Source organism: Pelobates fuscus, chromosome 5 (genome assembly GCF_036172605.1).
Source record: "Pelobates fuscus isolate aPelFus1 chromosome 5, aPelFus1.pri, whole genome shotgun sequence".
In the NCBI taxonomy this organism is placed as follows: Eukaryota; Metazoa; Chordata; class Amphibia; order Anura; family Pelobatidae; genus Pelobates; species Pelobates fuscus.
This window is the reverse complement of record NC_086321.1, coordinates 116367092-116379447: the sequence shown is the minus strand read 5'-3', so window position 1 is coordinate 116379447 and position 12356 is coordinate 116367092. Positions and strand designations below refer to the sequence as shown.

The following is a 12356-nucleotide window of genomic DNA, read 5'->3' as shown; positions in this document are numbered from 1 at the left end:
CACCTGCCACGTCAAAGCAAACCTCTTAGACTTGCACTTTAATTGTCATTGAAATAGTACTAAAAACCTCCCGCTATTTAAATGTGCAAGAGGATTTGGGGTAGTGCACAGGTAACTTGTTTTATTTTGTCATTGCTGCTGCCCGAGAGTAATGAAAGTTTGAATACAGAGCTTCTTTCTGGATGTTTGTATTTGTTTTTGTATTAGATCGCCATGTTACAGTGCTGCAACCCAAAGCACTCTTTATGGTTAACAAGATTGTATGGGTTCATAAGAATAGCCCTTTCTGTCTTTAAGTGTGATGCTGAATTCCAGAGCTAAAACTGATAACCCAGTGAGAGGACTAGGCAGAGCAAAACACAGCACAGATGGACCAATTCCATCCAGGATGCAGAACTATCTGTATATAGTTCAAGTTATCAGTCTGATATTATTCAGCATATGCTTTTTGGTAATGTCAGTTATTTTAAGCAAATCAAATCATATATTCAGGCCTAAAGCAGTCAATCGGTTTGATTATCACACTTTACAGATCTTCAGCTTGTATATCTGCTAATTGCATTTGCATTCTGCTGCCTAATAGCACAGCCAATCAGACTTGAGTCAGACGTCTAATAGTTCAGGTAAACATGGAAATTAACAGAGTATAGTTACAGCACACACCCACATGTTTCTTTATGTGGACCACAGGGGTCTCAAAGGGCTTCTCCATTTATGCAAACAATTAACAAAATGACATCACTAATAACTCAGTTCAGTTTCTGAGCAGCAGTTGCTTATCGAAGATCATTGCTGATGTCTTTTCTCCTTGGCACCTAAATGCTCCAGACCAGCAAACTGCTAAATCTTTGGGTTTTATAGAGGTGAGCACAATTGTTGATGATCAGTTAATTAAGGACATATGATTAGCAGCATCTGTCTGATACTAAGACTCTTAATTCCTATGGAAGCAGTAAGGGTGTACTTTGTTTTTCACTTGTCTACTCGATTTTGGCTTTAATTTTGTTAAATCATGACCTGGTGTAACGTGACGTGTTATTGTTCATCTGAGGTTTTATTTATCTAATTTTTAGACCTGCTAAGTAACAGATTATTGTTATGTCCTGATCTGTAAAACCATAGAATTCTAAGAGGGTCTTCTTTTTACCATGACTGTATATACAGATATATACAAGTCAGCTTCTCTCTGTTCTTTCACTGAAGAACAGTATACAATGGATCCAGTTCTTCTCCAGTGCTTTAAAATTATTTTCTTTTGTTTTCCAGGTCAGTCACCACCCACCAGCGGCTGCTCATCATGTCAACTCCAAGAATGGGTGGAATCTGTGGCAGGAGATCACCATTGCCAGTAAATTCAGGGGAAAATATCTTTCCATAATGCCACTGGGTAAGGAGAAACATGTTAAGAAAGAATTAACTTGTATCTTATTCAGGATTATTAGGTGCGAGTATCTTTGTAGTGATAGTTATAGATTTGCGCAGCACATTCCATTAGTTGTGCACCAAGAGAAATGTACTATTTAAACTTTGCAAAATACTAATTTAAGAATGCGGTACAAAATTGTACTAATTGTCACGGGAGTCTTACCCCAACACGCAGGAAAGTGGGAACCCACAAAAGGTGGATCCGAAAGACGTATTACCAAGCCTTAGAATGGCCGGGCTTAGCGTATTAACACAGCAAGAAACAAGGTCACGATAAATCAAGGTCAGGATTACAGAAATACTCAGCCGAGAAGAAGCCGGTTCAGGATACCAGAAAATCACGAAGACAAATATGAAGCCAGGCCAGGATACCAGAAATCATGAGGTCAATACGAAGCCGAGGTCAAACACAGAAAATCACAAGGGAATCACTAGGAGCACAAAGCGAGGATCTATACAGAAACCATGATAGGGCAATAAATGGAGGCTAAAACAAGCCTTAAATAGGCTCAAAGAGTTCCCATTGGTCCACATCATCTCTGCGACCCAAAGGTCGACATCATGGCAATTTTTTTTATTTATAGGGGCTGCAGTTTGGCCCGCAAACCAGCAGAGGGAGCAATTTGCGGGCCCAAAGGTGAGTAATTTCTATTCAAGTTGTGCGGCCATGTGGAGCATTTGAACTGTGCAGCCTGAGGATTGTAGTAAAGCCGGTTACGCGGAGTGTTCTTCCCCATGGCCCGAGGAGGGGAGTGGCGCGGGCACCAGGCACAGGTAAGTTTGTGACACTAATGCCATTGAGGTCTGCACGCATATCCATTATTTTTTTATTTTTTAAAACATTTTCCAGCAGAGAAAAGATTGTTTACAGAAAAACAATAAAGATAGGTATGGAATTATATGACCAAGGAGGCTGTCTTATCATATCCTGTAGATATTTTTTATTTAAAAAAGGCCTTGCTATTTTTTTTGTTGTTGTTGTTGAAAATCAGAATATTCAAGGTTATAATTACCCTGTATATGTGATTGATAGTCTAAGGAGAAAGAAAGTTTTTCCCTGCTTATAATAATGGGCATCATTTATTTGTATTATTTTGAATGTGTAATTATCTCTTTTTAGCATCATCTCTCTTTTTTTTTTTTTTTTTAAGTTACAAGTCACATATTACGTATAGTATTTGTGTTTTAAATGTAACCCTTTTTAAAACGTAATATGTGCTGTGGCCTTAGGTTTAACAATGGTCACCAAACCAAAACTGCACACAAAAAAATAAAATAAAAAGTTTAGTGCAGTAAACGAGAATTTACACAACCAAAAGCAACACAAAGAAACAAATTTTAGGGTTTACATGCTGCCAAAGACTCCCAATGCTCTCTTTTACTCATTTTTTTTGATTGAGACTGGCACAGACAAATGTTCAAATACATGCATAGTAGCACCTTGGGTTGTCCTTAGGTTTAGGCAATATGCAACGAGAGAAAGAGACAGTGGTGAAGTATATAGTGTAGTAAGGCAGTGGTGGAACTACCGCTATCACAGGGGCCACCATGCAGACTCCCGCGGCAGCAGTGTCCACCGGCCCTCGCGATATAACCGCCGAGGCTGCATTGATGTGGCCCATGCTGTTAGGGCCTCCCGATGGCTATGAATTTCCAGGGGGCCCGGTCAGTGCTGCGGCGCCCCCTGAGATGACATCAGAGCTGGGAGGAAGTGACAGCCCCGGTCACTCCTCCCAGCTTACACCAGGAGCCGCACGGGAGGAAGGACAGGAGGGCGTCAGAGTGAGAACTCTGACTCCCATCAGGCTGAGCCACTGGACCCCATGGAAAGTCACCATCCTGCACCTAAAAGGTAGGAAACAGGAGGGTGTGTATGTGTGTCTGTTTGTATGTGTCTGTGTGTGTGTGTGTGTGTGTGTCTGTAGGTATGTGTACCTGTATGTGTATGTCTCTGTATGTGTGTGTGTCTATGTGTGTGTCTGCATGTGTACCTGTTTGTCTGCATGTGTGGGGGGAGTTGACATATGGGGATGGGGGGGGGGGCGGGCAATTTTTGCACCGGGGCCCTGTGGTTTACGCCTCTGATGTTAGGTTCTGATGGTAAATATAAAAGGAGATACTGTTACAGTGTATAGAGCTATCATTTATCTGTACTTATGTGCCCCTGGGCGGTATAATCCATGCCTGAGGATGTGTGATATATCTCCTGGTCTAATAAAGGTTGGTCTGGGAGGTATGAAAGACAAACAGAATAGACACCAATTAGTATGTCTAATAAAACAAGTTTGATGAGTAGATACATAGAATTACTCACATTTAGTGGCTCCAAGTGAATAGCATTGAGTATAATCTCCACCTTGCATATATTGGTGACTGCAATCCAAGATCAAATTACGTTAGTTGAGTGGCCTTGAAACAATTATCAAAAGTACTTTTTCAAACACATACACACCTATAAAGGCTAAACAGAAGAATTTAACAGACTTATTTAACTCATTCTTAGAAGTGCTAAAAACTATGGAGTTTTTTTTGTACAGTTTAATAAATTAAATGTATAGTGTTAGGAATCCAAACCTCTATTCCCAACATGATAGAGGCCTCACGCCCCCTCCGGCTGATAAAGGGTTAAACAAAAACACAACAAGTTTATTTACTTATCTGATTCCAGGTTAGGTATTTATAATGTAATTTTCAGTATATATTCTTGTAAAAAAAAGAAGTATAGGAAACTAATGTTGGGTTTGCTAAAATCCAAGTTAAGGTTTATCCCTCTACTAGTACTATTTAAAAAGGCTAAAAAGTTTGTAATTTCCGAACCATTTCAGGTAAAAAAAAATAAAATCATCAATATATCCACGGTTTAGGACCAGGTTTGCCAGTGTAAAAGTTAAAAAAAAAAAAATAGAATCTACATGCTCAAGTCTTTAAGCACTTACTTTACCTGTTTTCAAGGTTATTTTTTTATCGTACATTATGTGTCCTCGCTGTACTGTTATCCATGATGTGCTGGTAAATAATGGGTCCACAAGGGGCTAAAGAAGCCCACTGAATTTTAAGAAAGCAGTGTGTATTCGTGAAGCTCAAGAGTGATAATTTCTCACGACTTTTCTTGTTATTTTTTTGACCTTATTCTTCAGTCCGACCTGACAGTGTTTTTTCCTTCTACGCTGAAAGCAAATAGTATTTCCTGAAAATAGCAAAACTTATTTAACTAATCAAGTAAGTGCTTTGCTGAGCAGAGGGGCAAATATAAACTTGTAGAAGCATTCCAACGATTGGCTTCACACTAGGCAAGAAATACCGTATGCTGCCAAGTGGTAATTATAATAATAAGTGTTGTCATGTTTTATCAGAATAGATCAATCTGTGAAGAAACATGAAAATGTCAGTTGAAATGCTTTTCAATATTTTACGTGCCCTAAAATATTTTTAATCCAACTGCTTCTTCTATGTGTTTGCACGGACAGGTGACATCCACCTAGAGTTTCAGTCCAGCGGTAATCACTATGTGTGGAGAAAAGTTACATCCACTGTGCACAATATCATTGTGGGAAAACTCTGGATAGACCAGGTCAGTACAGAAATCCTTAAAATGGTGATGTTGCATGAACATAATGACATTAACAAATAGAAAAACAATGTGTCTCATTTTAAAATGTCTTGTACATTTCCCTTAACAGATGTACATGTTTGAAAGGGAGACACATCTCACTTCGCTCTAGCTCTCGTTATTACACCCCTCCTTCCCCAAATTATAATTTCATCCACCCTATTCATCCAATGTCAATGTACCTCTTACTCCATATTCAGCTATCTTACTGTCTTCCTCTCCTATATTTTGGGTCCCTCTGCCTTATAAGGGGCTTGCCCATTTCAGTTTTAACACTTGAAATTAGCCAGATTGGTTTACTGGACCTAGGCTGCCTTTGAGATTGTATGGCAGCCCAGAGCTGAAAATTACCCCCCCCCCCCCCCCCCATCATGGCATATTATTTGCAAAACTAGGCCACCCTGTGTATTCAAAATAGGGTATGTCTAGTCTTTTTTAGTAGCCACTAAGACACAAATGCTGGCCAAAGTTCGTGCTGTTTCTTTTTTTCATTTTTCACACAAAAACTGCACTTTTACTTAACGTCATTATATATTATACTGCTCTAAACACTAATATTTATGTTCAGCGATGTCAACAATAGCACCCCCCCGCGTGCAGATTTTATAAAGGGGGGCCTTAGAAAGTTACAGGGTTTATAATAGGGCTTGCAGATTAAATTCTCTGGTATTTCAGGCAGTTCCCTTAATATATGATTTTATAGAATTAATACATAAATACATTTGGAATTGAAATTTAAATAGTTTAATATCAAAATACACTTAGAATGAAAAAAGTATATATTTAATTCAGGGGGACTTCACCGGCACAAATATTAGGACATGTCATTACACCCCAACGTCATTAAAGACCATGCCTTTCCGTACGTAATGACACATCATATTGGCGCAGATGGGTTAAAAATGCTGCCTGATACTATAGGAAAATACAAAACAGAAACACGTTTGTGGAATGTAAGCCCATCTCGCCATCTGTAGAATCTGTCCACACTCTGCTTCTTCATAATTGATGCAGCTGGTTCTCTGAAAATTTTTATGTTACTGTCACAAGCAATTATCTTTTAAAATGCATCAACGTGATAGATTAAGCCTTGAACACAGAACCGAGATTGTAAAGTCATCCTGAGCTTCTAGCCACATTGGCTGTGGTTTGTGAAGTGTCTGTTTAGCCAAGTATTATAACAGCAAAATTGTTATATATTATAACCATTAAAATATTTATGTTTACTTCTCATTCTTTCCAGTCTGGAGATATAGAGATTCTCAACTACAAAACCAAGGACAAATGCCAAATGAAATTTACCCCTTACAGCTACTTCTCCAGGGACACTGCTAGAAAGGTAATTGGACAATAAATGCTCTGTGACCTTGTCAATCATGCAATTGTGAATTAATGAGCTGGTAATTAGTTATTTACATGTAAAAAAAACACCATTGCTTTTTTTAATAAAAACATTTTTGGGAAGCCCCTTAAATGTAATTTTTCTACCCAACAGGCATAAAACTGGAGACAGGTAGGGGGTACAAACAGTGATTAATCTATTACGGTTTCTCTAACAAGCATCATTCTTCTAGACTCACAATTAGGTTGTGAGATGTTAAATGCATTTAGAGAAAATATCTCAGATTCTGAATATCTTAATATACTGCGTATGAATTAAAAATTACATGCTGTTTAAAGTTCCATGGGTCACTTGTGCTATTCCAACTATTTTTACAGTGAATTGGATTTCTAATGTTGTCTTTTAAAAAGCACATGCCACTTTTCCTAAATGTATTTTACTTTTGTAATGAAAACATTCTGAGACAAAATTCTAGTCTGAATAGATTAAAGAAGAATGATTTCTAACTACAACTGCCCAAGTATCTACCTTAAAATAAAAAAATGTGTTGTTCTACAGCTAGCATGTCAAACTTACGGATGTGGTCCACAATGGAAATATCTGCAGCCCACCTGTCCTGGGGCCACTTTGTGTTGTGGCTGCGACCAGCTGCAAGATATTTCCTATCTGAGTCTGGTCTTCTCTCCCTCGGCGGATCATGTGCTCCCGCAGGTTAGCTACTCCCCCTTCCCAGCAGGGCTGGAACTGGAGGATGGGGGACCTTCCTGTGTAGTATGTTAAATTGGTAGGGGGGAGGGGCAGTGTGTTAAATTGTGGAGGGGAGGGTGTATTAATTGAGGGAGGGAGGGGGCAGTGTATTAAATTGGGGGAGGAAGTGGGCAGTGTATTAATTTTAGGGAGAGGGTACTGTATTAATTTGGAGAAGGGAGGGAGCCAGTGTATTAAATTTGCGAGGGGGGCAGTGTATTAATTTGGGGGAGGGAGGGGGAGTGTATTAATTTGGGGGAGGAAGGGGGGAAGTGTTTTAGATTGAGGAAGGGAGTGGGGAAGTATATTTATTTGGGGGAGGGGGCAGTGTTTTTAAATTGGGGGGGAGGGCAGTGTATTAAATTAGGGAAGGTAGGCGGTTAGTGAATTAACTTGGGAGAGGGAGAGCAGTGTATTCAATTAGAGTGGAGGAAGGAGGGGCAGTGTATTCGATTAAGGGGCAGTGTATTAGATTGAGTGAAGAGAGTAGTGTATTGGATTTGTGGGCAGTGTATTAGATTAGGTCCGAATGGAGGCGCTGAATGTTACCCATGGAGATTGGCCCATGGCTGATTGGCCATGCAGCCATACCCATGGCTGATTGGCCGTGCAGCTTTTTGCCTGCCACACATGCACAATAGCCTCCCAACGCTTCTTGTGGGAGAGCATTGGATTGGTCGAGATCATCAAGTTTGATGATCTTAGCCAAAGTGAAGAACACACTCATAAGACTTCAAAATCAACAAGATAACTTAATTTGTTTTTACAGCTGTGTAACCGCATACATTCACCAGGGCCCGGCCTTAGTGGTGTGTGAGCTGTGGCCATGGAGCCAGGGGGCGCCATGTGGCCGACACAGCGCACACATGGCCGGCCGGGATTTAAAAAAAGAAATAAATTGTGGCGGGGCGGAGCTTCCCGTGTGGCGGGGGCGGAGTTAAAAGTGCTGGATAACTGCTGCAGGGGAAGCAGGAAGGAGTCCCTGCTTCCCCAACAAACAGTCTCCAGGAGCTGCACTGCCTCCACAATGAACAGAGATAACTATGTGTGACTGTCAGTGTGAGTGTGACTGTCTGTGTGTATGACTGCCTGCCTGCCTGTGTGTGTGTGTGACTGTCTGCCTGTGTCTGTGTATGACTGTCTGCCTGTCTGTGTATGAATGTATACCTGTGTGTGTCTGTGTGTGTATGAATGTCTGCCTGTGTGTGTGTCTCTGTGTGTATGACTGTCTGCCTGTGTGTGTGGATGACTGTTTGCCTGTGTGTGTGTGTGACTGTCTGCCTGTGTGTGTGTGTGACTGTCTGCCTGTGTATGTGTATGACTGTCTGCCTGTGTGTGATTGTGTGTGACTGTTTGTGTGTGTGTGTGTGTCTGTGTGTATGACTGTCTGCCCGTGTTTGTGTTTGTGTGACTGTCTGCCTGTGTTTGTGTGTGTGTGTGTGTGTGTGTGTGTGTGTGACTGTCTGCCTGTGTTTGTGTGTGTGTGTGTGTGTGTGACTGTCTGCGTGTGTGTGTGTGTGTGTGTGTGTGTGACTGTCTGTCTGTCTGTGTGTGTGTGTTTGTATTGCTGTCTGCCTGTGTGTGTGTGTGTGTGTGTGGCTGTCTGCTTGCGTGTATGTGTGTGGCTGTCTGCCTGTGTGTGTGTGTGGCTGTCTGCATGTATGTGTGTGTAAGACTGTGTGTGTGTGTAAGTAAAACTGTATGTGTGGCTGTGTGTGTGTTAGTGCCTGTACCTGTGTGTTTCTGCCTGATCCTGTGTATGTGACTATCTGCCTGCGACTATGTGCATGTGGTGGATTTGACAGTGTATGTGTATAACTGTGTGCATCTGACTGTGGGGCTGTGTGCACATAACTCTGCAAAAATATACACCTGCATTCACACACAGGCCTAAATGCATGTTTTTATCTGAATTGAATAAACCCAGCACAAATATCACATACAACCAATTCACGCATATCACACACTGTTAATACACCCATTACAAATATCACACACAGTCATCACATCTATCACAAACATTACATCATACATGGATGACGGAGGAGGGGGGCGCTGTGAAGATTTTTTGCACAGGCCGCTTAAGGCCGGCTCTGACATTCACCATTTCAGTCCCATTACTAAACTTTTAATAATATGTCAAGGTAGTTGGACTGAAACATTGGTTATATGCAAATGCACATCACCTTAAAATAAATCCACTCTTTTGCTTATTTTGAAGCCCTACGAGCATGACGACGTCTAGTGTCCGTAAGGTACTTTTTTTTTTTTTTTTTTACTGTACTTTTCTAAATATACCTACGTTTCTATGAAAACTGACGTTATTTTCTTTTTGCGGCCCACATAAGTTTAAACTTTTTTATGTGGCCTGTGTTAGCCTTTGAGTTTGACATGCTTGTTCTACAGGGACAGGCTTTATAATGTTGAAAAGGAAGAGAAACTTTGAGAAGTTGTCCCCGATAAAAAGAAACCGGGGATACCAAATCTCAAAAATTACCCCTAGTATAGTATTTCATATCTATTGGTATAAAAACATCAGTATAGTCTTTATTGGGGGTATCAGAGAGAGTATGAGTTACTTCCTAATTCATACTCTCTCGTATACCTCCGCTGGAGATTTAATTGCATTATTTGTTAAAGCGGATTGTTGAATATCTTTCTCTTTATATCACATTCTATTCCCTTCCCCTGACCCCCACAGACTATTGCAACTCTACTGGCATTGCTACTGTGTAGCCTTCTAACCAGAAGACAATATTACAGCTATGGGAGGCAGAATAGATACAATTTATACACAGTCTCTAATGACTATCATTTTGATAGTCATTAAAGATAGTCAGTTTGATAGTGAAACAGTAGGATTGCAGTCGGTATCTATTCAAGGGGACTTGTATTGAGAGTCCTAATTTGGCGGGCTATATAGTTCCCCCTTTTTATCATCACTTTTTCACAATCACGTTTTCTCACCATTTTCTTTTTTGTTTGCCACTTTATGTATGTAGTATGTGATGTTAGTTATCAATAAAGACTATACTGACGTTTTTATACCAATAGAAATGAAATCTATATTCTAGTGGGGGTAGTTATTTGAGATTTAGTATCCCCAGTTTCTTTTTATTGGGGACTACTTCTTTTCTTTTTCCAGTTTGTTCAAATTTGAGTTAGGCCCTATTTAACCACACAGTCCTACTTGACTCCAGGGCTAGAATTTTCTATCCCTGTAGCCCTGCTCTTTTCTAATAAGGTTTTATAATGTGGTGGGGTTGCCTGAAGTAGCTACATTTTGGGTCACCATTCAAACAGTGCTGTCAGAAATTCTTTCCAATCACATAGGTCTCCTTTGTTGGTCCTCCTGTCTAAGTCCGTATATTCCTATAAACCCCATGAGAACAGATTGATCAGTAAAATCACATCAGAACCATGCAAGGCTTTTGCAGACGCGTGAATATGGATTGCTATCCCACTCTGATATTGATGGACAAATTGCCATCCAAAGGTACGCTCAGATCCTTTCAAAAGGTTTGGGGCTCATGACGAGACAGCCTATACCACGGAAGTATTTGACACCGTATAGTCTATTTCTCCTCTGACGCATAACATCCCTTTCCCCCTTTCCTTATTACCTATCTTACTCTTCTTTACACTCCTTTTTGATGAGTGATTTTACAAATGAAAACTATGGAGGTGGCTTAGATGTTGTAAAATTGTATAGAACTCTGTCTGCTTGATTTTCCTGAAATCTTACTAAATAAGGTTTTTTTAAAAAAACAAAACAATAATTCTACTTATTGCTCAGGATGTTTAATATAAAGTTGAAAAAATACATTTTACGAAGTACTAATTAATTATGAAGAAAAAAAAATATGGGGTTTGGGTCACAGTTTTAATGTTTTGTTTTAGAAATGAGGCTATAATTTATTTTCTGTATTTGAAATGATGCCTGGAAGACTGTTACATACAAAATGTTTATTGAACTATTTTGCCAGAATAAAAATGTTTAATATAAAAAAAATAAAAAATAGCCACACTAATTACCATTAATAGCAATGTGTACCAAATATATCAAAAGTGAAATAAAAATAATGTGCTTAAAGGTTTATTCATTTAATCTCTATATATTTCATATTGCAAATGTAGTCTCTGTTTTGTATCTGCATGTAAACGGAAACAATTGTGTTAACTGGAAACTAGAGTGTTATCCTCCAGAACTCTGTTTAGAAAGAGCCCTAGATAATGTCTCCCCTCTAGAAACAGAGGTCAGATCTTCTATTTCAGTGATGACAAACTGAAGCCCCGTGAGAGAATATTCTTACAAGCCAAAGCGTGTCTGAAAAACCCAGACTTTCTATTAAATCAGTGTACAGGGTCTCCTGCTCCCTGGGCTCTATATCTGCTATCTGCTACCCATTAAAAGTTTGAAAACTATTGTTTTTCCTGATCTTTATTCCATTCAATAGAAAATCTGTCTCAGACCTGGTTTCAGTAGTGGCTGTAGAAGTATATGTATTTTTTTTTTTTATTTATGAGAATGGATGTCCTTGGTGTAGCTCTGAAGCGGGAATTGCCATGTTAATAAGTAATATAAATCCATAGATAGCTAGAATTGTCTCTCTTGTATTTTATTTTTGCTTAATAAATATTGACGGCTTGATGTCAAGCCAGCTTGTTTGCTATACTTTACTCGTGTCTCAATAAGAAGAATGATAAATAATCCCAACAGAAAGCTGACACATCACTTCTGTTAATACAAGGAAACGCCAGCAGTTTGGCAATATACATTAATAACACCCCTTCTTTGGGAACATTGTATAAGTAGTGGATAAATAGTGTTGTTCCCAACACATTGAGTGTGAAGGGAGCTTGGTGGATCTGACTTGTAGTTAATGCTGTGTGCTGCAGGACATACAGATCAATATATATAGGGGTGTATTCTTAGAAGTCATTCTGTCTGTGTTAATTGGGAGGTAAAACCTACTGGAGACATGGAGATAAAGGCATTGGGGAGAGATTATATATTTCATCTAAAATAGCCAAAACATGATGGATTTGAAATCACAGGAACAGAAATATGTTCTGTAGATTCAGTGAATATCTTTTCAGGAAGGGAGAGGTTGGTATAGACACATATAGCAAACCTGCTTTTTCTCTCTACTTGATATAGAAAGAGGGTTAGTGTACCAAATTGGGGAGCTGGGATGGATAACAAATATATAGGCACAAGTAATCAACCCA

The 12356-nt window shown here is 39.5% G+C and overlaps 1 protein-coding gene across 1 annotated transcript in view; it reads left to right on the top strand.

Annotated features, from left to right (window-relative positions):
- The window catches only part of OSBP2 (oxysterol binding protein 2), a 298677-nt gene that overhangs the window by 274450 nt on the left and 11871 nt on the right, over positions 1–12356 (top strand). The window contains exons 9-11 of the mRNA XM_063454168.1: positions 1267–1387; positions 4893–4996; positions 6279–6374. Coding sequence (XP_063310238.1) covers positions 1267–1387; positions 4893–4996; positions 6279–6374 — 321 coding nt within the window. The remainder of the gene's footprint in view (positions 1–1266; positions 1388–4892; positions 4997–6278; positions 6375–12356) is intronic.